Below are 26,171 nucleotides of genomic sequence, written 5' to 3'. Positions count from 1 at the left end.
ACCAAAAAAAGGAAAAGAAAAGACAAATGTTGAAGGGGCTGCAGGAAAATGGGCCCATTTATACCCTAATGATGGAACTGTGAATTGGACTAGCTATTCTGGAAAATAATTTGGAATTATGCCTAAAAAGTTGCTATGTACACTGTACATAGGTTTTGACCATCAATACCACTACTCAAACAATAACAACAATCCCAAGGAAACCAAAAGAAGAAAAAAAAATCACATGTGTACAAAAATATTTGTAGCAGTTCTTTTTGTTGTGGGAAGAACTAGAAATTAAAGGGATACCCATCAATTAGGGAATGTCTTAATAAATTATGGCATCTGGATTTCATGAAATGTTATTGTTAGAAGAAATTATGAAGGGGGCAGTTTCAGGAAAACCTACAAAAACTTTATGAAGTGAGCAGAACCAGAATAATAATTTATGTAATAATAACCTTATAAAGATAAACAGTTTTCAAAGACTTAAGTACTCTGAACAACACATTAACCCATCATGATTCCAAAGGATCCGTGATGAAACAAGTTATATACTTCCTAATGAAGAAATAATGGACATGGCCAATGTAGGAATGTGTTTTGCTTAACTACACATAATTATTACAAGGGTCTTGTTTTTCTTTTTCATAGTTGGAATGTAGAGAGTAAATATATTTTGCTAATTAAAAATATTCAAAAGAAAAAATACTAATGAAACTTTAAAATAAAATAAAATCCCATTACAAAAATGTAATACCTACATTTTTACATCTGAATGACATATCTTTTTTCTTGGTAAGCAAAAGTACTTAACTTTGAACTACCTATTATGTGCAGTGATTGGAAAATGGCTGAATAAACCATTGTCTATCAAATTGATGAGTGATATCACAGCACCTTAAGAAATTACAATCAAGTAGGCTTTGGTTCAAGTGCTATTTGGATCATATACTGGAAATGTGATTATTGACAAGTCATTTAACCTTTTCAATGCCTCCAGGCAACTCTCTCTAGGAATAGAACTTGCAGAGATGTTGCAGATATGCATTGATATATGGAGATTCCCGCTCCCAGAGTTCCATATATGAATGAAGTAATAAGTGAGAACCTATTCCAAAAAAATAAAAAATAAAAATAAAGACAGAAAAATAACAACTGAAACAAAATCTGAGGGAAAATATAAGAAAGAAAAAAGACAATAAAAGGACAAGGCAGGAATCAATACATTTTTTATTGTATATTGATAAGTTGATACTTTTACAAACTTTTTAAAAATTATAAATAACTTAGATATTATGTTTTTATGTATTTTATTTTGTTTTTTGTTGTTTTTTTACTTTACTTATCTGAATATCCACTTTTGCAGAAGGTTATTAAGAATTTGAAAATCCTTGTCCTCCCTTACCCTTCATAAAAGGGAAATAGCACATCAGTTTCAAAATTTCTCCTGCACTCTTTCTTCTTCCTCCAATTTCTAATCCAAGAGAGTAGCCCTATCTTGTGAGGTTTTCTTTTTGATCGGCAAGCTCCCATATTTAACTTCGAGCTCAGGAACATTTTTGTTAAACCAAGACACTCTATATTGCATTTCATCTTTTACTTTACCCTGAAGTTAATTCTACCCTTCTAATTTCCACCTTTACAATAAGTTACTACAAAATATTCCTCTGGAGGTTACTTCCGTCTTTCATTCCTGATAAGAAAACTGTTGTTGACAATATCTCTTCATGTAAGGAAGGTATCCACCACCTTCCACAATGAGACACCATGTACACTATTTCAGTCAAAACAATTAGTGTTCTTTCTGGCTTTATCCACTTAGACCTGCGGTGACTGATCACTATAAATTATGTATGTGTCTGGCCAGCTGCACTTGCTCACTCACGCATAGAGTTATAGACATTTCATTTTTCTCAGTCCCAAAACATTGCCACACAAAAAAATCCATACTTCAAAATTCAAATACCATTGGTTTTCAACTGTATCTATACTAACAGATTCTTGTATTTGATGTCTAATTTGTTTTTTCCCTGTAAATATTTTCTTTATATTTTCATGAATAAATGACTAAAATGTTTAACCCCAAAGAAGCAAAATATGGCTTATTTCCTTTAGCTATACTGACAATAGAGCAGGCAGGGATCTTAAAGATCATCTAGCACATTCTCTTCATTTTACAGATGAGTTAACTGAGGTCTAGAAATGAGAAGTACTTGCCTAAGGCCACACAACTGGTAAACAGCTGGGCTGGGATCCAATCTGAGGTCCTCTGAAACTAAAACCACTCCTCTTACTACTCCACTAGAATTTTTTTGGCTGCACTTCCCAAATTTATTCCTGAACTCATCTCTGATTGACTTGTTAGGACTTCCAATACATTTAACCCACATAATGAGACCTTCAAATACATAATGGGAATTATAATTCTCCAAGTCTGTCTGTTCCCTATTTGTGATGACCAGCATCTTGGGGAAATGGTCTTGTTTCCAAATACAACAGACTCTTTCCAAATAGAACAGAGCAATTTATATAATCCTATTCTTGACAGCACTAAACAGTTCCAGTGAAATTGCTTGTTAAATATGATGCTGTCTGTTCATCAAAACTATTTAGTGCAGTCTCCAAATATTCACATTCTTATTCTTTATCAACTAACTTATCAAATAGTGAACAATGGAACTAAATGCTGCTGTAGCAATATGACTGATAAGCAGGGCATTTTGTGTACAAACAAGACAATTAGGAACAAATTTTGTAGTGGCATTCAACAAAGCTTCACTGAACCTATATTTCCAAAGCATACTGATACATTTACACATGGCTTGTGCCTCATAGTCAGTATCATCATGACACTGATTTCAGTTTTGTTAAGGATGAAGAAAAATAATTCAAACAGTAGGAGCATGTCATAAAAGCAAAGACAAAAATCTTCAGGGTTGCTAAATCGAATATGTAAATAGTTAAATAGGCACAGAGTTAAATGGTCCAGGTGGGAGTAAAAGCAGGAAAGTTTTCATGATACTATATTTGCTGTGGGTATATATTTCCTCCAGGAGAAAATACTGCACAAAGGTCTCTGAAGCCTGGAATCAGGTGATTGACAGGACCAAAACGGCAAGCACTAAACTATAGGCCCCAAACCATTGAGGGATTTTCCAACTGTTAACAATAATAATAATAAAAAAAGTTTTAAAATAAAATGAAATTTTGTGTAAACAAGTTTTGCATTCTGTCTATGAAAGGAAAAGCACTGAGCTTCCTTCACATTCTCCCTCCAGCTCACAGCTTAATCTGTTACTGACTGAGCTTTCTATATAACTGTTTTTGCTTTTTACCATCCTAACAAGAGGCTGAATGTACCAGGCATTCCTACCTCAGAGAAATCTTATAAATCAGTTTAGAAACATAAAATCTTATAATAGATCTCTCCCACAAACATATCACCCTAATACACTATTTTTTTGTTTTCATGCCATTTTCTTTTTTTTTTCAGTCTCTAAGAACAAATGAGTAATCAAACTTGCTGAGCCTATCTAATTTTATTACTTTATAATTGATGTGCCTTCCCTCTCGAAATGTTGCAATTAATTAATTAGTGTTAATCTCACCTCTGGGAATAATTTAATGTATTCTCTCCAAGTCTTGTCATTTTTTTTTTTACAGTACCTTAGATGCATAGAAGTTAAAAGTGATTTGATGTCAAAAGGGGAGTAGATTTTTGGGGTGTGAAATTAAGGGTTTTTTTCTTCTTTATGTGAATATTCACCATTAAATCAGTCAGACCATTATTCTAATTCTTTTGGGACTTGGAAACTGTGTGGGCATTAGGGTTGGGGCTTCTTTCTCCAAAAGAATGGGCAGTTATAAAACACTGTTTTACTGTTAGTCTCTATAAAGAAACACCCTCTCATTAATTATCATTTCATCACAGATGGAAAAAAACCCTGCTCCTTAAATTTTAATTCCCAGATGTGTGTTTTATAATGTGCTCAACAAACTTTGTAATAAAGAGTAAGTGGAAGAGGAGGAGGAGGAGGAGAAGAAGAAGAGAAGAAGGAGAAGGAGAAGAAGAAGAAGGAGGAGGAGAAGAAGAAGAAGAAGAAGAAGAAGAAGAAGAAGAAGAAGAAGAAGAAGAAGAAGGAGAAGGAGAAGAAGGAGAAGAAGAAGAAGAAGAAGAAGAAGAAGAAGAAGAGAAGAAGAAGAAGAAGAAGAAGAAGAAGAAGAAGAAGAAGAAGAAGAAGAAAACAAACAATATCCAGAAATGGGGAAAGCCTTCTGGTTAAAAAAAAAAGTATTCCCCTTCCCCCCCCCCCAACTCAGATAGCAGTTTGGCTGAAAGGAGTGAAGGGAAGAAAATGGAGTGGGCCCTGGGCCAGGAAAGAACGAGGAATTATTGTTGTAGTCTCTGGAACAATGCTTGGCACATAGTAGGTGCTCGTTGACTAGTTTGTAATATAGATGTCAAGTTCATGGCCCTCTGCCACTGCTTGGAACCAGTTTAAAAAGATAAAAGGAAAATTCCAGCCTTGGGGTCTGCCCTGGGCCACGAGGCCCTTCCGTACTGGGTTTCTCACTTCGGCTCGAGGGCTCGAGGAGATGGTGGGTATAGGTGAGTGCTTAGCCCCAACCTTCAGTCCTTAAGAGTTTATATTAAGTCAGTCTCAAAAGGGTTTAGTCTACGAGTGTCCCCACTCATTGTAAGCATGGGGCCGTGATTCTTCTGGGTAACCGGAAGCAGCCGCGTTGCTGGATAATTGAGGGGAGATATATTTTAGACCTTAGTACAGGAATCGAGAAATTGAGGGGACTTTGCCTCTCTCTTCTTTCTCTTGGCCTGGGCAGGGAGGGCTGCAGGGGTTTTAGCCCCTCTGCACAGAAGGCTTTAGGTGTTTGGGGGGCTGCAGCCCGGGGGCATTTGGCAGAGATTAGAGGATCTGCCTCTAAACTGAAGAAGTATACCTCTGTACTGGGGATCTAGATGGCCCAGGACAAACGGCTACCGGGTCTCCTCCACTCCAGACAATGGGGATAAAGATTTAATAGGACTGGTGGCTGGATCACCCAGGTGGGGCACTTTGATGGAGTGAAGACGCTATCCTCTTCCCCCTACCCTTGCAGACACGCCCTCTACGCCTGCCTAGTGATTCCTAAACAGGTATCACGACTGACCCCTCCAAGTCCTCTGACCCTCTCGAGGCCCAGAGGAGTGGAGACTCAGAAGCCCTTTCGGCGCTATCGGGTCCCCGCTCCAGCGCGGCTCGCCAGCGCCACCCCCAGCGGAGCGAAGCTTCTGCAGCCCTGCGCCCAGGCACCTTTCCTACCTCTCTGCACCCTCTACCCAGGCGCCCAGCACTACATCTGATCAGACTGGGACTTGGGTTCTGGGATCACGCTTGCATTCCGGGAGGGAGGGGAGAAGGGGAAAAGGTAGGGAAGCAGACCTTTTGGGTAAGTCCCCAAGGCTTTCTGAAGGGTTCGCCCTCACAGAGTTGGTCTCAGACTGGGGCTCCCTCCCTCCATTTCCATGATCAGAGGAGAGGGTCTTCTTCCCGCATTTCCTTGCCGCCCGGCAGGAGACCGTATAGCTTCTGACCTCTCCGGAGCCTCCGCCTCCTCCCGGATGCTGCCACTTGCCCCTCCCCAGGGCGACCCGAGAGAGGCAGAAGGGTCAAGTCTCGGGTGGAGCTTAAAATAGCTGGGAAAATGAGCTCTGAATGTGGGGGTGAAGGGTGGGTGGGAGAGAAACCAAAGAGAGACTCAGAGAGACTGAGGGGTCCAGAGACACAAAGACAAAGAAAGATACTCACCAAACCGAGAGAAAGTGGGGGCGGCGGGGTGTCAGGGGGCAAGGGCAGGTTTAGGCATACTGACACTGAGCTCTTGCTTTTAGATCAGAACTCTCGCCAACCTTGTTGAGTGAACAAAGTTATTGCACGAATAAAGATGCCCATTCGCCCAGGGGAAGCGGGGGGGGGGGAGGGAGGGTTGGAGTCTTCTCCCCGGAGCTTCCCTGCCCTTCCTACCTGCCTTCTTCTAGGCATTCTGCCAGCTTTCTCCCACCCTGGTTCCTCCACCTCCTCTCCTTTCTTACCTCTTTCTTCACCTCACGGATTATCTCTTTTCCTTTCTCTTTTCTCTCCTTTATTTTCTTGCTGTTTTCTTCTCCTCACCTACTTTTTGTCCTTCCCTTTCTCTTTTCTTCTCCCTCCTCTGTATTCTCTTTTATGGTTATTTTTCTTTCTAACCCCTTCGTTTCTTCTGTCTTCCCCCCCTCTCCATCTACCCCTCTTCTCTCCTATCTCACTCTCTGCTTCCCCTTTTCCTTTTTTGCTTCTCTTCTCTTTAGATGCTTTGGGGAGACAGGGAGTTCCCAAAGCTCCTGGCCGGTTGAGTAGGGCTGGTGTAATTTTTCTCCACTTCTCAAATTTAATTTGGAGTGACTGGGTGTGCGTGTGCGTGTGTGCGCGTGTGTGCTTAAGACAAGAAAGAAAAAGACCAACCGCAGAGGCCTCTCAGTACAACAGTACAACAAGAAGAAACAAGTGTCGGAGGCTGTGAGAGCGACCGGTGCGTGCCACGATTGGCACAACCAGCTGTCCCCAGGTCCCGCCGCCCCGGGATTACCGTGACGTCACTTTGCTACTCTTCCCACGGAGAACTGTGAAACAACCCAGGAGCAGAAAATAATCTGGCTCGCCACCCTCTCTAAAGCCTCTCAGTCTGGCGTCTTTTTGAACCCTCTTTCGCCCCCTTCCTCATCCATGGGGCAATTGGGTCTCTTTAACCGTGGAGGCGGAGGGCAGCCCTCAAGAGTGCTGGCCCAGACGCCGGAGGAGCAGGGGGCTTCTCCCCTTCAGGTCCCTCCTCTCCCTCGCCCTCCTGTAGCTGGGCCAAGGAGGCCTCTCTGGGAACCGGTGCGCATCTAAAGAGGCGCTGAGAGAGCACAACCCGCGGGTCCCCGCTAGGATTGGCGGGGCTGAGCCCGGAAGCCAGCCTAGACTGCGGGAAAAGGCCAAAAATAAAAATTTTTTAAAAAACAGCACAGAAGACGAGACCATGTCCTTCTCTCAGTTTGGATACCCGTATAGCAGTGCTTCTCAGGTAAGCCCAAAAGCGCAGCCCCTGGAGGTGCCTAGACTCTTAGGCTTCTCTCCCCAGGCTGTATGGCCCAGACGTGTCTCTGAGGCTTCTGCTCCGGGTGTGTTCATGTGCGTCTGTGTGTGTGTGTGTGTGTGTGTATACACACACGTGTCTGTGTGTGCACTCCCTCCTCCCTCAGCTTCTGTCACTCGGTTGGAAGGAGCAGGGTCTTGCCAGCTCTACCACGACCAGCCCTTCCAGTGTCTCTTGGACTTCGGCTTGCTGAGAAATCTGGGCACCCCGTTTATGGACTTGTTTGGTTTACTTCTGTCCTTGTCCCTAGGTCCCTTAGAAATCATAAAACCCATAGAAGAGAAAGCTAGAAGAGACCTTAAAAACAAGAATGTCAGACCTTAGAAGAGAGTTTAGGAATTATCCTGTCCAAAACCTTTAATTTACATAGGAGGAAAGTGAGGCCTTGTGACTTGCCTAAGATCATACAGCAAGATCCTGTTAGAGCCCCGACCAGAACCTGCTTGCTAATCTTTCCAACGTAGGCTGTTTTCTGTTGGGCTGTGAGGTTTTGAATAGGTTTGAGGGCCTGATATACTCCCCCAAATGCCCCTGGCCTGAACACTCATTCAGGTAAAGGTGGAGAAAGAAGGGTCTCAGCTCAGAGCCCAGATCAGCTCCATCACATCTACCTGATCCTTTCCTTTGTAACCTGAGTGGGGTGGTTTGGAGAGTAAATCCAACAAGTCCTCATATTCTTTAAGTTCCTTAGGGAATGGGAGCTGAGGCTTACTCCTGTTTCTCCTTGCTGCTCATAACAGGTGTTTTATAAGAGTGTATGTTGAATGGATAGATGGAATTTAGTAAGCTGGCTCCCAAATGTGCAGTTGACCCCAGGTTTTAAAGGTTCATCCTCTTTGACTCAATTGACCAAGGTTCCCTGTCTTTTCCTACCCTGTCTTTTCCTACCCTGTCTCTCTTCCTCTTTCATACCCTCCACAGTTTTTGGTGCCAGCCAACCCCAGCACCACTTGCTGTGAATCTGCACCTCGATCAGCCCCAGTCCCAGATGGGTCTACCGGCTCGACCCAGGCCTCCGCCCTCTGCTGCCAGTCTTATGAGAACCGACTCCTGGGCAGTGCGCGTCCGGAGCTTGGCACAGCCCTAGGAGTTTACGGCTCCCATTACGCAGCCGCTGCTGCGGCTGCAGCCGCAGCTTCTTCTCATGGCTACTCCAGCTACCTGCCCTACAGCCCAGAGCCTCAGGCTCTCTACAACGCGTTGGTGAATACTTCATCTTGCCCTACTGCCTTGCCAACTCCAACCCCTTTAACTAACTGCCTCTCCCTTCCCTCTTTAAGAATAAGGGCTGGGTTTGGGAAAAGGTGGAAATCACGGAGCAGGTAGTAAAATCCAATTAAAGCAGAGGGAAAGGCTGTATGCTCAGGAAGGCACAGGTGAGAGGGGGAGAGATAAGGCCCAGAAAGATCACCCTCATCCCCAGCAGAGGAAGGGAGTGGGGTCCCAGAGAGGGGATCCCTTCATACTTACACTTTCCTTTCCCCAGCATCCCCCCAACTCTCGGATCATTCTGGGCCACAGCATTAAATACCACTTCCTTTTGTAGAACCCTCAGTATGAACTCAAAGAGACCACTGGCAGCTTCCCAGCTGGACTGGCACAGCCCGGAGCCTACTACCCCTATGAACCTTCCCTGGGGCAGTATCAGTATGAAAGGTAAGACTCGAATGTCACCTCATCTGCAGTCACAACCTCTAGAAACAAGGATCAAGGATGTAAAGAGGATAGGGGAAGGAGGGAGATGGACATTGGGGGACAGAGGACTACAGAGATAAGATGGGGATGGCATCCAGGTGGTAAAATGGGGGAAAGATATACAGTAGAAGGATGAGTAGAGAGAATATAAGGGGATGAGGAGAAAGATCAGAGTAGAAAAAGGGGAAGAGGATAAGGAAGGGATATAGGTGAAGGAAGAAAGAGGAAAGAAAAGAGTTGGATGAATGGCAAGAAAAAGAAAGGAAGGAAAAAATAAGGAGAAAAAAAGGGTGAAGGAAGGTTGAGAGAAAGGATAAAGGAGGGAGAAGAGAAAGAATTCCTCACCTTATATAGTAATGTTAGTTTTCCACTGGAAGTTGCACAAATGCATGCCCCCTCCTTACCTCTTCCTCACCATCTCTTTTCTTTCCCAGACTAGCCCACTGCTTAGCCCAGAGTGAGAGGAATCCCATTCCAGACCCCCTAAACCACATATATCATGCCTAGCTAGCTTTCCCCTTTGCCCTTCCATTCCCACCCCAAAATGCTTCTTTCCCTGGAATGTCCCTATTTTGGTGGCAGGTATGGCTCTGTGGACTTCAGTGGCTCAGCCAGGCGAAAAAATGCCACCAGAGAGACTACCAGTACTCTGAAGGCCTGGTTGTATGAGCATCGAAAGAATCCATACCCCACCAAGGGTGAGAAGATCATGTTAGCTATTATCACCAAGATGACCCTCACCCAGGTCTCTACCTGGTTTGCCAATGCTCGAAGACGCCTCAAGAAGGAAAACAAGATGACCTGGTCTCCCAAGAACAAAGCAGGGGAAGAGAAAAAGGAGGAGAGGAGGGACGAAGAAGATAGCTTTGGAGCAAATGAAGGCCAAGGTAGGAAGGAAAGAAAAGGGGGGAAGAAATCTGCATGGCCTTAGAAAAGTGCTCACCTACAGGTCTTGGGAGACAAAGCTAAATTCCCTCCCAAAAACTGAGCAAAGAATTGGGATTAAGGCCTTGGGACCATAGAGATAGGAGTGGGGGGAACAACTTTTTGTTGTTGACAGCCTGCTTTTCCCATTTAGTAACTGAATCTAAATGCAAATATAGTCATCAGCCTTGGGATCTTGCACCTTACAGCTTCCCACCCCCAAGCACTTCTCCAAATTGGGGACTTTTGCTTTTCTCACCAGTGACTGGTTTATTTGCAGATCCAAAAGCCTGCAAAGAGGCCAAGCAGCTACAGCTAAGTGACCTAGAAGACTTAGAGGAAGAAGGTGAGGAAGAGGAGGAAGAAGAGGAAACAGAAGACCAGGATCGGAATACAGCAGACAAGCTTGAGAGGCTAGGGAAGGGGGCAAAGCTACAGCCAGCAACCAATTTCGAGGCTTCCCAGACTCTGCTTGAGAAAGAGGACCATAACCGAAAGCAGCATGGAACTCCACCTGAGTTCCCTTGCAATAACCCTCCCTGCTCCCGGAGATCAGACTTCTTGGAATCCTGGATGGGACCAGCAGGCCAGATTCACTGTGGGCCCAGTGAGAAGCCCCAGATCTGGTCTCTGGCTCACACTGCTGGGGCCAGTGCCCTAGCAGGAGAATCCGAGGTCCAGGCAGGGCCCCAGAGCCCTCATCACCATCAGGCCCTGGGTAGACTTTCCTCTTTGGGCCAGGGCTGTGAAGCGACAGCCATAGCTGGCATGAGAGTCCAGGCCAGCCGCTGCACGGTATTAGAGGAGCCGCCCCAGGCAGCGAAGATCTTTAGAAATTCGACTTTCAACCTGCAGCATTTGCAGCTGAGCTGTGCCTCTTACCCTGGGCTGGGAGAGCCCTGCCAATATGCATCCGGAGCAGAAGGTAGTGGGACCCCGACTGTGTTGTCTCGATGGGAAATATTCCTGGAATGCTTAAGCTTTAACATCCCACATCCCCACTCTTTCCTCTCTAACCCATTGGGCAAGAGGCAGACTCTACCTACCTCAAAGCTCTCAATCACAAGCCAGCCCTTCTCTCCAGGTGTCTGGGGATAAACTCTTGGTTCTTAAAGGCAGAGGCCCAATCACTTGTCCCGGGATGGGGAGGGGCAGTAGGACTTCTCTGGCCCGCCTATCCCAAAACCGACTTTGTCTGGCGTCTGAGGAGATCAGAGCCAACTGAGGGCCCCTGGAACCCAGGCCCTCCTTCCTGCTAGAGTCAAGAACGTGGCAGGGGAGGGGAACAGTTAGAAAGAACCAAGTATGGAATCTCGATTTACCGACACTCCGTTGTATCCGTATACAGGGTTTGCATGAACCGTGGAAGGGTGGTGAAGAGTCCACAGAGCTCTAGGAAGTTTGCCTAGAGCAGCATGCTGTCAAAGACAGTTCTCAAATTTTTTTTTTTTTTAGGCAAGTGCTTTGGAATTGAGGTAGATGTCAGAACACCTCCGCTCACTTCCCTGGTCTTCTGGGATCCCACGGATCATAGGATGTAGAGATGAAAGGAACCTTAAGGATGTAGTCCAGTGCCTTCACTATATAGCTAGGGAAACAGGCACAGAAAAAAAATGAAGTGATTTAAGGTCACCCTGAAAGTATAAGTAGTGGAACTACTACTCCAATCCGGCTCCTTTGGTTCCAAACCCAGTACTTTTTTTTTTCTACCACATTGATACAACTGAGGGAGAATAGATTGATCTGCAAAAGCCCAGCCTAGTTAGGAAAAGTGAGGCGGTAATGGAGAATAGAAAGGTCTTGGTGGACTCTTCCACAGCGAATGTGGATAGCCAAAACTGACTGAAATTTCTTAAATGGAAATGAGATTTACCCTCCCCACCCCCAAAGCCGCCGCGGTCTGAGGAGCAGAGTTGGTAGTAATTGCCTTTGAGCTATTTCTCACAGGACCATCCTGGTAAATTAGTTTGCAATGAGACAAGCATCTAGATAACTGGATTCAAAGCCATCCTTGTAGAAAGCCAAGCCACTCTAGACTCTGGCTTCCCAAATGTTGCTATTAGTTTCGATTTAAGAATCGGATGTGACCGTTACTTGGGTCTCCCAAGCAATGAGACCCTTACTTGGGCAACTTTCGGAAATTTGACCTGGCACCCTCCCCCAAGTCCCATCCTCCCCGTGAGTTTAAGGAGGCCTGCTTCGCCTAAGCGGCTTGCCTCGGGTTTTAATCACTCTGTCCTTTCTCAGCAGGTTAGCGCAAGAATTGAGATTTGACGAAGAACCTTGGGAGCCGTTCAGTTCACCAAAGAGCGCCCCTAAGCAAGCCCAGAGACTAAGACACACTAAAGGCAGTTTTTCTCTGCCTCAGAAACGGACAAACAAGCTGTGGCTAGCTTCTCTCAGTCCTTTCACTGAGAGCTGAGAGTAGCCTGCAATTGCACAGCTTTCGGAATATTTGAAGCGCTTGGAAGGAGAGCAAAGAAAGGACTAAGCGAGGTGGTCTAGAGCGCGGGACCGTTGGTTTCTCAAAGGGGGAAGGGGAAGCGTTCTCCTTTTCCCTCCGTCTTCCTTCCCCTTGTCCATCACAGTTTAAAGCACCCAAAACTCCGAATCTCCCAGAACACTAAATATTCTCGTTTCACTAACCACTAACAGTGGTCAATCAGGCCGCCCTCGCCAGGCTGATCTTAATAATCTCCACTTGGATTCTCAGAAACAAACACAAAGTCCCTTTTGCTTTTTCTTTGGTAAAATATGTTTGCAAAACTCAGTCTGGTGCTTGGGAAGCAGAAGAAGGCGCAGTTTCCAGCTAAGTGATCCTGGCGGAGGGCTGACTTGAACCACACGGCTTAAAACCTCCCCAAGGCCAGGCGGGAGGGTCTCCACGTGCCCCTTCAGACCCTGGAAGTAGCGGAAAGGAGGCGCTGGAGAGGCCCTTGTGGAATCTGCTTCGCCCGTCATGGATTCTGTTGGCTCGGCTGCCCTTGCTGCCCCAGACACTCCTCGGGTGCGTCCCCCTCCCAGGGAACTGAGCTCAACTGAGCCAAGCCCTCTGAGTGCGCTAAGCAGGGCCAGCTTAGCGGGTCAGCGCCCTCCAGCAGCTAGAGACCCGGCTCTGCGAGAAAAAGGGGAGGGAAATCTAAATGGAGAGCCAGGAGCTCAGCTTTGTTTCTGTTTAATGGTGTGGCAGCAAATATTTTCTGTTCGTCCTAATAAACGGAGAGGGGGCGAGGAAAGAAAGAAGCATTGTACCCCTTTCCAGAACCATGAACACGCAGTTGCTTCAATTAACAATGAGGGTTAATGAAAGCGTCGGCCCCAAGGACCTACTTGACACCAAATCCCCTTTTGGTCCTCGGGTCACAGACAACCCTTTGAGGCCAATAGATTAGCTGACATTCTGCTGTGATGAGTGAGAGAGATCATTCTGCAAAAAATCGAGAACGTAACCTGGAGGGGAGCGCCCGGGCAAGCTTGGAAGGAAGTGTCTCAGTCGCTATGGGAGAGTGGGAGGTTAGATAATAGAGCGAGCAGCCCTAAAAGGGCGGGATTAGGTCACTGGATGTAGGGGCGGGACCGGGCGGGGTGTTGGTGGTTTGCCTTCCAGCTCTGAACGTTAAAATGGGTTGAAGCAATGAACTTCTCCTGTTGTGGTTTCATTATTTGCGCAGTTCTCAGTCTCTTTCGGTCTATTCTCTCTCATCCAACTTAAGCCACCAAAATCTTGAGTTTCGCGATGGATTTCGAGACAGTTCCCCTCAGGCGAAGACAATGACTTCAGAGATAATAGAGAAGATGTTGGACAGGCGTTGGAGTTAGCTTTTCTTTTTCTGGTTTCCTCCCTTCACCTTTCTCCTCTTGTTCTTTCCTTTCCTTCCTCTCTTCTTACTTCCTATCTTCCTTCTCCCTCCCTTCCTGACTCCCTTGGCTCTTCCTTCCATGCTGCCCTTTTTCCTTCTTTCCTCCCTGGTCTCGGGTAAAGTAACTACATGCAGCTGTCCTCCTTCTTCCCTCCCAGGCTCAGGACATTTCAGAGGGCCAAAGTAGTAGAGTGGAAAGAAAGCCAGAGTCCAAGGACACCCAAGTCAGGTGTCCGGCCTCTTTTTAAAATCGTTTCCTAAAGCTGCAGAAAATGCCCCGCCTCTTCCCCACCCCCCACCCCGCTGCCCCTTCTCTTTCCTGGGGAACAGCTGTTCCCTCACCCTGGCTCTCTCCGTGGCTCCCCTGGGACACTCAGTCTGCACCGCTGACCCGCGGCTTAGGGTCTGGGAAATTAAACTGCGAAAAGATAAACATTATTTCAAGTCGGATTTGCGGGATTAGCGCTTGTAATAAAGAGTATTAGTTGGAGCTTCTTTCAAGGCTCCCAGTGTCCCTCTCTCTGCCCCCTCCTAAAGCGCAGGTAGCCCTTCCCAGGGCCAGAGTCTTCTAGCCCCCAGATCTAGGGCAGTGGCTATTGTCGTGCAGTATCCCTTCATCCCTTCCTGAGCTCGGCCCGAGGATAGTCCTGTGAAATGGCCCTTGAGGAGTTAGGAACAGCGCCAAGACGCCCACATAGCCTTCTTTTCTGATTTCAGCTAGAATCCCTGTCCTGCCTCCCTTAGGTCTGCTATTAAGTAGCCTTTTGGCAGCTGGGTCCCAGCTGGCTAGACTCCACCGCTAACTTGGCTACTCTGCCAAGTAGCCCCTCCTTCTACCCAAGCCTCCGGGCTTCAGCTCCTGTAAAATGAAGATTCTATATCTTTTCCCACTTGGAATCCAGCATCCAGTCGAGCTCAGCGCTGCTCTAAAACCTTCAGGAGTTTGGTGGAGATGCGAGAGGAAGTCAGGTTAACGGGCTGAGCCTTCAGGGGCTCTCCAAGGCTGTATACATGACCCTCATTCCTTTTCCATCCTTCTGATTACCAAGGAAGCAGTCTGATCTGCCTAGTCCCTCACTTCCCACTCCATTTTCCTAGGTTCGGTGAGACCTGTGGAGCAAACTTCTTCAAATATGATCCGGGAAGTCATATTTAGAAGACTGCTTTGACTAAAAGGAGAACAGAGAGAGGGCGGAGGTTAGGAACCAAAGGCGTTTTTGGAAGTGGGAGGGAGTGAAAGGGACAGAAGTGTAATGAAGCTGGGAGTGCTATACCGACAACTCAGTGCAGTTAATTTCAGTAACCAAGAAGAAAAATCCAAGGTGATTGGAGCTGCGCTCTGTTAGCGTCTCACATTCGAACCTCAGGGCAAACTAAGACAGATGAAGGAGGGGGAAAGAGACTTCATAGACCCAGAGCAGTACGACAGGTAGGACATCCTATCTCACCCTCCGTCTGCAGATGAGGTTAGGGTGGTGTAACCTAGGTTAGGGTGGTGTCACCTAGAAAGGTAGGTTTTAGAGTTGGAAGGGAGCTTAGAGATGGTCTAGTGTCTAGTGCAATTTATTTATAGATGAAGATCAACCCCAGATGGGAAGTGACTTACCCAAAGTCATACATTTAGCAGAGCCAACAGTGTGCTGGTAAACGTATAACAAAGTATCCTACCACACTTTTAAATTTAATCTGCAGTATTAACATATTTCCATCACGTTTTAAGTTCAGACAATCAAGAAAACAATAAGTCATGCCCTAATTTGTTTCGTTTGCCGTGGTGTAAATGTTCACACTGAAAATTTAAAATCATCTCTCTTCTCTCACTCTCTCTCTCTCTCATTTTCTCCCTCACTTTCTTGCTTTCTCCCACTCTCTCTGCCAGGCAAACCTAATACTAATTAGTCACTACCTGATGCCCCTCCTCCTCTTCCCAGAAGTTTTGGGTGTCTGGAGTCAGGGTGGTATTCTCCACCTGACCTCTCTACACTTCTCAGGATTCTTTGAAGTCACGAAATTGTCTGCCTTTCTTATTATTATCTCTTGTTAGGGAGGGTCAGGAATTCTGGCATTCCTGCCTTGCCCTAGAACTATATGCTCCAGAGTAGGGTGGCCAAGTACCCCCTTGTTGCCTACTTTCCCTGGCCTCCTACTGAGATCACATACATCCAAAGTGACTCTGTCTCCCAAAACCCATCACTTCATTCTGGCCACCACTTAGGGGGAAGGGAATAGACCTGCTTTGTCCTAGAAAGTAATCTCTTCAAGAACAGGTGCAGACATTCCCTGATGGACTTAATCTGGATTCTCTTTCAATCTCCTCATTGGGATCAGCTTTTAAAAACTATATTATTTTTTTTTATCCCAAAATGCAACAGCTGGATGTTCTAGGGAAGAAAGAAAAGAAGGAACTGCATTTTGGGACCCCATCCTATTACCATTATTCACCCTCATATTTCATATATATGGAATTGCATAACATATTAGAGCTGGAGAAGACCTTAGAAGTCACTTAGGTGGGACATTCAAGTTAGAAGGGACCTTACAACATGAAATATTGCAGCTGAAAGGTACTTAAGTACATAGAATGTTGAATGTCATAGATGAAAGAGGCCTCTAAATATATACTATTAGAGTTCTAAGGGAGCTTACTGATCATTTAGTCTAAGCCTTCTCCCATTTAAAGATGGACTAGAGAAGGACTAGAGAAGGGAAAACACTTAAGCACTTGTTAGTTGGTAGCCAATTCAGAGCTAGACTCAGGTCTTCTGACTCCCAGGTTCTTTACACCTCACTGCCACTCTAATGCCCACTGCCTGATTTGAATCCAATTCCTTATTCTCACTTTTAATCCAACAAGACAGGATCTTCAGTTCAGAAATGACCAAAAGACATATCAGGAAGCTGTAGGAGTATGTGGCCCATGGGTAGCTAATTTTTAAAATATTGAAGGCCAGCAAAATTCTCTTATTAGATATGGGTGGCAGTCCCTTCTCCCTTTGGCCAACTGTCTCTGTCACTTGAAGTTTGGTGTGCCACCGTCTGTGTCCCAGACAGCCACTTCTCCTGTCAACTCTTTAATTCTTCTGTCATGAAAGAGCACTGAGTTCTTCATATTCTTCTCCATAGGCAGTTGATTGTGTACTATGCTAGCAGAAAATAGTAATTTCAAGGCAGGGAAATAATTTCCTTTTATGCAAGTTTTTAGAATTCACTTCATTTAGAATCAGAGATGTATCTGGTTTTTTTTTTTGTCTTTTTATATCACCTTTCCTCTCTGGCACCTAGAAGAGTGACTTGCCCATAATAGGAAATAATTAATGTTTGTTTAATTTAAATGAGCTACTCCAGAAGCCTCTTAGAAGCCTGCAGAGACTCTTAGTAGAGACAAGCCAAGGCGATAGAAGGCATAGCACACAAGCAGCCTAGATCTGCATTAGCAGAAAGGGACACAGGCAACCCTTTGGAGCTGCTACAGGATGCACAGCCCAACCAGCACACAGGCAGTGCACTGTTCTGCACTGTACCTGAACCACAGCAGGAGATGGGAACATACAAGTACCAAGGCAGCTTATGCTCAACCCAGAGCCAAGGCAGCCTGTTCCTGAATCAAAGCAAGAGGCCAGACCAGATCAGCTTACAAGGAGACACATTCCAAAAGACAAAAGATAACTTACAACCTCGAGTAATGTACCATGAAAAAACTAGTATAATCCTATATGGAAAAAAAAACCCAGAGACCTCTAATAGAAAAGAAGACTTTAAAGAACTCCTGATGAAAATACCGGAGTTGAAATGCAAACACAAAAGTCAAGAGAAAACTAGGAAGGTAAATACATTTGGGTATTTGGGAAGATCTATATAATGATGAAGTGCTTTAATTCTAATTGAGGGGAAAAGAAGTATTCCTACAGAACTCAAATGTCTCTGTGGATCACAAAAGGAGTCAAACACCTAGAGACCTTGGGAAAATGGTTTTGTTCTGTTTTGAAAACTGTAAGAGACAAAAGAAATGGGAGGGAAAATTATGGGAAGAAAGGAAAAGAAAGGGGAGGGCATTCACTATATCATAATAGGGGTGCACTAGATAAAGGATATGAAAACATGGAGGAAGGAGTGAGAGAACAGACATCATATGAACTCCATTTTCAACAGAACTGAATGAAGGATAGTGGAACAAATGTACAGATGTACACACAGAGTTTGCTGCAAAAAACACATTAAACTCAACAAGAAAATAGATATAAATAAAGAGAAGGGAGAGGGGAATTAGGTTAAGAAGGACAAGGATTCTGCTTCTGGAAGCCAAGATGGCATAGTAAGAAGTAAGTCACTCTTATCATCCCTTACTAACCTCTGAAAGCCCAGAAAATATTGCCCCAGGAAAAACCTTGGAACAACTGAACCAGAAGAAAGATGGGGTGCAGCAGTCCAGTAGCCAAGGTAGCTTGAGGGATTAATGGGAAAGGCCCCTCTTGCCCTGGAGGAAAGGAAGCAGTACAGAATGGGAGGCATCCCAGCAAGGTGGCAGATAGCCCCACCTCAGCATACCAATGGGAGATCCTGAACCCCAGGTGGTAGAGCAGGCAAACACCAACACCAGGACCCCTGACAAGTGCTTCAATATGGGCAGGGGAACCAGTGGAAACTGGCTTGGAAAATCACAGTGTGCCTCAGTATTCTACAGTAGTCAAGTCTCCCAACGCCTCAGCAAAACTCTGGGAAGTGCTCCAAGGGGGAAAGCCCCAAGCGGGGCTTTCCCTGAGCATGGAAACACCTATCTGAAAGGAGCTGAAGAAAGTGAAAGAAAGGAAAGGAAAGGCCTGGGTTGATCAGGCAACCTCCAGGGATCAGACTACTCAATCCTACCTCTAGAGTTCCAGTGTTGCTGATTCCAGCTGAACAGTAGGTAAGCTGCCACAACCCTACAGCTTCCAACTGCCAGCAGTTGAGGCCCCAGCACACAAAGCCAGTGACCAGGCCCTGGGCTCACAGCACAAGAATCTTGAGTCAGTGCACCTAGCTCCCCAACATTTGTATATTATACCAACAAAGCCCAAAAGCAAGAGATAGAAAGAAATTCCATTTAAAGTTACTGTAGACATTATAAAATATTTAGGAGTCTACCTACCAAAATAAAACAAAACCAAAACAAAACTATATGAACACAATTACAAAACACTTTTCACACAAAGTCAGATTTAAATTGCAAAAACAGCAGTTGCTAATGGGTAGGCTGAGCTAATATAATAAAAATGACAATTCTACCTAAGCTAATTTACGTATTCAGTGACATACCAAATCAAACTATCCTTTTTATTTCATTTTATTTTATAGAGCTAGAAAAAATAATAATAAGATTCATCTGGAATAACAAAAGGTCCAGAATATCAAGGGAAATAATGAAAAGAAATGCAGTGGAAGGTGGCTTAACCATTCCAGATCTTAAATTGTATTATAAAGCAGCAATCATCAAAACTACTTGGTACTGGCTAAGAAATAGAATGGTGGATCAGTGAAATAGTTTAGGTAGGCCAGACACAGAAGTCAATGACTATAGTGATCTACTATTTGATAAACCCAAAGACTCCAGCTTCTGGGATAAGAACTCACTATTTGACATAAACTGCTGGGAAAACAGGAAAAGAGTATGGCAGAAACCAGGCATAGACCAAAATCTCAACCACATGCCAAAATAAAGTCAAAATGGGTTCATGATTTAGATATAAAGGCTGATACTATAAGCAAATTGGGAAAGCAAGGAATAATTTACCTATCAGAATTATGGAGAACAGAAGAATTTATGACCAAAAAGGAAATAGAGAACATTATGAAATGCAAAATGGGTAATTTTGATTACATTAAATTGAAAAGTTTTTGCACAAACAAAGCCAATGCAACCAAGATTGGAAGGGAAGTAGAAAATTGGGAAAGAGTTTTTACAACCAGTGTCTCTGATAAAGGCCTTATTTCTAAAATATATAGAGAATTAAGTCAAGTTTATAAGAATACTAGTCATTCCCCAATGGATAAGTGGTCAAAGAATATGAACAGGCAGTTCTCAGATGAAGAAATTAAAGCCATCTATAGTTATATGAAAAAATGCTCTAAATCACTATTGATCAGAGAAATGCAAATCAAAACATCTCTGAGGTACCACATCACACCTATCAGATTGGCCAACATGACAAAACAGGAAAATGATAAATGTTGGAAAAGATGTGGGAAAACTGGAAGACTAATGCACTGTTGGTGGAGTTGTGAAATGATCCAACCATTTTGGAGAGCAATTTGGAACTATGCCGAAAGGGTATAAAAATGTGCATACTCTTTGCCCCACCAATACCACTTCTAGGGCTTGTATCCCAAAGAGATCATAAAAATGGGAAAAGGACCCATATGTACAAAAATATTTATAGCAGCTCTTTTTGTGGTAGCAAAGAACTGGAAATTGAGAGTATGCCCATCAGTTGGGGAATACCTGAACCAGTTGTGGTATATGAATGTAATGGAATACTATTGTGCCATAAGAAATGAAGAGCAGGCAGATTTCAGAAAAACCTGGAAAGACTTGTATGGTCTGATGCTGACTGAAGTGAGCAGAACCAGGAGAACGTCATACACAGTAACAATGACTAACATTGATAGACTTAGCCCTTCTTAGCAATGTGAGGATCTAAGACATCTCCAAAGGTCCCATGATGGAAAATGCTATCCACATCCAAAGAAAAAAACTATAGAGTTTGAATGCAAACCAAAGCATACTATTTGCTATTTTTTCTTCTGTTTTGTTTTGTTTTGTGGTTCCTCCTATTGATTGTAATCTTCCTTACAGCATCACTAATGTGAAAATATGTTTAATAGGAATGTATATCTATAGCGTATATCAGATTGTGTGCTGTCTTGGGGAGAGTGGTGGGGAGGGAGAGGAAGAAAAATTTGAAACTCAAAAGTTTATGGAAGTGATTGTTGATAAATCAAAATTAATTAATAAAAATTTAAAAAATTTAAAAGAAGGACAAGGTTGATGTGGAATTAATAAGCAAATCAAACCCCAACTCTAAAGAGTGGAACATGAAATTGAGGATTAAAAGGAAAGAAAGGAAAAAGTAAAAACCTGTGATCAAGGGTGGGATGAGGGAAAACGAATTAGAGGAAGCAGAGCAAAAATATATTATTTCAATTATATATCTCTAGTGTTAAGACACCTTTATTTCACCATTTGCTCTCCTTTATAAAGAAGGCTGCAGGAGTAATCATGATTTCATGTCAACCAATAATAAAAGATAGACATGATTAAAAGATATGTACAGGGAAATCACATTTTTCTTGAAGTCACCATATTTAATTGATTAATATAAATACTTAATACATATGGCCAAAATCAAGTTGTAGGAAGAAATAGACAATGAAATTATAATAATAAGGGTATAAAGAGATGCCTTTCAGAACTAGACATATCCAATCAAAAGGTAAATAAGAGAAAAAGAGTTTGAATGGAATTTTGGAGTGGAATTTTACACCTCAGCAGTGTATGGCAACTTTACAAAAATTGACTATGTCATAAGAATATCACGAACTAATTCAGAAAATTAGAAATACTAAAAACATCTTTTAGTGACTACAATGGAATAAAATTATATTCAACAAAGGGCTCTGAAGAAAGGATTAAGTGTCTTGGAGTCTAAAAATCTTAATCTTAAGGAATTAGTGAGCCGTAGAACAAATAATCAAAATAATTAAGAATTTCATCAAAGAAAATGTGAAATATTGGACAATTTGTCAGAACTTTTTGCATGCAGCTAATGTAGTCCTTATAGGAAAAATTATATCTCTAAACTATTTCAAAAGAGAGCAAAAAAAAATGGAAAAATGAATTTGACATCACTAAAAAACTTAAGATAATAAATTTTAAAAATACAACTAAACACCAGGTTAGAAATTTTGAAAATCATAGAAGAATTAGGTAAAATTGGAAACAAAATAAAAATCAAATTGATGAATAAAATGAGAGTCTTTTTTTTTTTTTGGTGGGGGGAACTGATAAAATATATAAGTAGCAGCTAATCTGAAAAAGAGAGAGGAAGTCACAGTTCAATGAATGGTATACTAGTTTGCCTGTTTTCCCAAAGCCCCTTCAACAATTGCCATTTTCTTTTTTTCTTTTGTTTTCCTTACCAATGGGTATGAGGGGAAATCTCAGAATTGCTTTCATTTGTATTTCTCTAACAAAAATGAAAAAGGGAAATTCACAATAATTAATGATAAAATAAAGGAAATTATATCAGAAACTATTTGCATGTAGTTCATAACTTAGTTGAGATAGATGAATATTGACAAAAATATAAAATACTCAGATTATCGGGAGAAGAAATAAATTATATAAAATATACCAATGTCAGAAAAAAGAAAGTAAAGAGGCCATAATTTTACTCCCCAAATAAAAAAAAAAACCTCTAGGACTAGATGGATTTACAAGGGAATGCTAACATTTAGAAAATAATTAATTCCAATATTACATAAACTGTTTACAAAATGAGAAATGAAGGGATCTGACCAAGGTCTTTCTATGTTACAAATATGGTTAAAGCACTCTCTTGGATCACTGTCCTTACTCACTAGACAGTTAGGTACCCAGAAGGTGGCTGATTACTGCTTCCTCTAGGGTTCTGGGAATAACCCTGTGAGGTTGTGGCTTCTCATACTGTCACTCATGACTTCCCATCTCATATCCTTCCTCAATACCAACCACTTGACTTCAATTAATTTTTACAAAGAGAGATTTGCAGAGAAGTTATAGTAAGAACAAACATTACAAAACAATTCCTTAAAGATGGGTATATGTTGGGGGTAGGAGTGGCAATGTATTCTCCCCTTACACAAGTTCCTTGGGGATAGTACTGAAAGTACAAAGTCAGGCATACATGAAGAAAACACATGGGACTGAAGAGTATCTAGTGACCTCTGACCGTAGGAGTACTTTTCTCTCTTCAAGGAGTTCCCATCAAGTTTCCTTTGGGGAATCATGTTGGCCGTGAATAAGTTGTTCCCTTGTTGAGCTGGGCTGCCTTCTTGCTGGGAGAAATGGCTTGATTAATGGAGCAAACTGGGCTTGATTGCTGCACTGGTTCCTCACTGGACTTGGCTGCTGGCTGTATCTTCTGGTGAGACCTCTCTGAGGTCTTTGGTGGATCTTTCAGTCACACCAGTCACTAAGCACTTCCTTAACAGAATATTTGTTAGCCTAAAATCAAGACAGAATAAACACAAGAGCACCTGAAGCACCATGTATACATGGCTGGGGTGAGATAGGGGAACTGATGCCACTCTCTTACCAACAGTTCTTACCTTCCTAACTTCCAGGAAGGAAAAGCACAAAAGGATTGAGGGAAGAGCATATTGTATGCAAACTTGGTTCCTATTCCATACTTTCTGAGTCTTTCTGTTTTTGAAATATACTAGAAGGCTTTTCTTCATTACATAGTATACACCCTGAGTTATCTTGGCTGAAATCACTGGCCTGGCAGTAGACTTGAAAATGTCTTTGAATGTATCAATGACTAGGCCTTCATTGGCCAGTCCCCCCAATTACATCATCTTGATCCTTAAACTAGGGAGAAACAAAGCAAAGAGGAAAAAAAACTATAGTCATATTTCCCCAATGAATATTGACACTAATATTTTAAGTAAAATATTAGTAAAGGGGCTACAATAACATATTGAAGAGATTATACACTATGACTGGATTGGATTTTGACTAAGAATGTAAGGTTGTTTCCACACAAGGAAAACTATCAATTCAATAGATGATATTAATGATGAAAATATATAAAGCAAATGATCATATAATAGATGCTTATAAGCCGGTAGACAAAAATCAACACCCTTTTCAATTTTATTTAAAATGCATAAGAATAAATGTACATTCATTACTTTGATAAGTACTATCACTATATTCAAAAGCCGCATTTATATGTCATGGAAAAAAGGCTGTATGGGTCTTTACAATAAGATTAGGGAGAACTTGCCAGGGGCAGAGCCAAGATGGCAGAGTGAAAGCAGTGACTTGCTTGAGCTCTCCCCCAAACCCCTCCAAATACTCATAAAAAATGGCTATAAACAAATTCTGAAGCAGCAGAACCCACAAAAAGACACAGTGAAACAAATTTCCAGCCCAAGACAACCTGGATGATTGATCAGAAAGGTGTATCATGCTGGGCTGGGAGCGCAGCATGAGAGTGCAGGCCACAGCAAACCTGGAGCAGGCCTCAGAGGAGTGAATCACGGGTAGCTGTGGAGGTTTCCAGACTCCTCAACCCACTAATGCCAAAGACAACTTAGAAGGTCAGTGGAAAAAGTCTGTTTTTGTCAGTGCTGAGAAAGGAAGGCGGGATCTCAGCTTCATTCCCCAAAAGCATGGTCCTGGGGGGGGGGCGGCAGCTGCTTCCCAAACTTCCGGCCCACAGACTGAGGGGGAATCCAGTGACTGATCAGAGAGGTATTGCAGGGATCTCTTTGCCAGTGCAGAGGCAGGAATCTCTTGCTTTGCCATGTGTGGATCTGGGTCACAGTTCTGGGAGGCAGTGCTGGGGTGAGGAGGAGCATTATCGAGGTAGAGCTTGCAGTGGCTGTGGAGAGGAGCCCCTCCTCACAGTTACAGAAGAGAAAGGAATACTTGTGGTCACAGGCCAGGAAAGGAGTAAACACCTCGCCCCTTATCATACCACCTTGCAAGAACCGAAAATTTACAGGTCCCTACAAGTATCTCTGAAAACAGCTACACAAACCCCTGAAGCTTGGGACAGTACACTGTCCACATTGGAAGCAGACTCTTACCTTAACAAGGAGTTCAAAACTCAAGTAATTGGCTGGGATCATGAGCAAGCAGCACAAAAAGAGTCAGACTATATTATCTTACTTTGCTGGAAAAGAAGATCAAAATATACAACCAGAAGAAGACAACAAAATCAAAGCTCCTACATCCAAAGCCTCCAAGAAAAAAAAAATCAGTCCCAGGCCTTGGAAGAGCTCAAAAGGGATTTTGAGAAGCAAGTAAGGGAAGTAGAGGAAAAACTGGGAAGAGAAATGAGAGTGATGCAAGAAAATCATGAAAAACAAGTCAACAGCTTGCTAAAGGAGACCCAAAAATACTGAAGAAAATAACACCTTAAAAAACAGCCTAACCCAAATGGCAGAAGAGGTCCAAAAAGCCAATGAGGAGAAAAATGCCCTAAAAAGAAAAATTGGCCAAATGGAAAAGGAAGTCCAAAAGCTTACTGAAGAAAATACTTCCTTAAAAATTAGAATACAGCAATTGGAAGATAGTGACTTTATGAGAAATCAAGACACTGTAAAACAAATCCAAAATAATGAAAAATTAGAGAACAGTGTGAAATATCTCATTGGAAAAACAACTGACCTAGAAAATAGATCCAGGAGAGAATTTAAAAATTATTGGACTATCTGAAAGCCATGATCAAAAAAAAAGCCTAGACATCATCTTTCAAGAAATTATCAAGGAAAACTGCCCTGATATAGTAGAACCAGAGGGCAAAATAGAAATTGAAAGAATCCACAGATCTCCTCCTGAAAGAGATCCCCAAAGGAAAACTCCTAGGAATATAATTATCAAATTCCAGAGTTCCCAGGTCAAGGAGAAAATCTTACAAACTGCCAGAAGGAAACAGTTCAAGTACTGTGGAAACACAATCAGGATAACACAAGATTTAGCAGCTTCTACATGAAAGGACCGCAGGGCATGGAATATAATATTCCAGAGGGCAAAGGAGATAGGATTACAACCAAGAATCACCTACCCAGCAAAACTGAGTATAATCCTTCAGGGGAAAAAATGGTCATTCAGTGAAATAGAGGACTTTCAAGCATTCTTGATGAAAAGACCAGAGCTGACTAGAAAATTTGACTTTCAAATACAGGACTCAAGTGGAACATGAAGAGGTAAACAAGAAAGAAATCATAAGAGACTTATTAAGATTGAACTGTTTACATTCCTTCATGGAAAGATGATATTTATGACTCATGAGACCTATGTCAGTATTAGGGTAGTTGGAGGAAAAAAATTATATGTATGTATATAGATAGATATTTAGATAGATAGATAGATAGATAGATAGATAGATAGATAGATAGATAGACAGACAGACAGGCCGACAGACAGACAGGCCGACAGACAGACAGACAGACAGACAGACAGACAGACAGACAGATAGATAGATAGATAGATAGATAGATAGATAGATAGATAGATAGACAGACAGAAGGCACAAGGTGAGTTGAAGATTAAGGGATCATATCTGGAGAATAAAATTAAGGGATGAGGGAGGATTATGCTCGGAGAAGAAGAAAGGGAGAGGTAGAATGGGGTAAATTATCTCACAAAGAAAAAACAGAAAAGAAAAGTCTCTTACAGTGGAGGGGAAGCAGGGGAAGGTGAGAGGGAATGAGTAAATCTTATTCTCATAGGATTTGGCTTAAGGAGGGAATAACATACACATTCAATTGGGTATGGAAGTTTGTCTT

The 26,171-nt window shown here is 42.8% G+C and overlaps 1 protein-coding gene across 1 annotated transcript; it reads left to right on the top strand.

The window, feature by feature from the left end:
* Positions 1–4,443: 4,443 nt before the first annotated feature.
* IRX6 (iroquois homeobox 6) lies at positions 4,444–11,318 on the top strand. Its single transcript, XM_078149171.1, has 8 exons — positions 4,444–4,594; positions 5,141–5,433; positions 6,871–7,067; positions 8,013–8,361; positions 8,705–8,814; positions 9,436–9,740; positions 10,058–10,702; positions 11,233–11,318. Exons 1-8 carry the CDS (start codon positions 4,444–4,446, stop codon positions 11,316–11,318), a joined length of 2,136 nt encoding a protein of 711 aa, XP_078005297.1.
* The last annotated feature ends 14,853 nt before the right edge of the window (positions 11,319–26,171 follow it).

This window comes from Phascolarctos cinereus, unplaced genomic scaffold, assembly GCF_003287225.1.
Source record: "Phascolarctos cinereus isolate Bilbo 61053 unplaced genomic scaffold, phaCin_HiC Scaffold_2;HRSCAF=192, whole genome shotgun sequence".
Lineage (NCBI taxonomy): Eukaryota > Metazoa > Chordata > Mammalia > Diprotodontia > Phascolarctidae > Phascolarctos > Phascolarctos cinereus.
The sequence above is the reverse complement of the archived record's forward strand: the minus strand, read 5'-3'. Positions and strand labels throughout refer to the sequence as shown.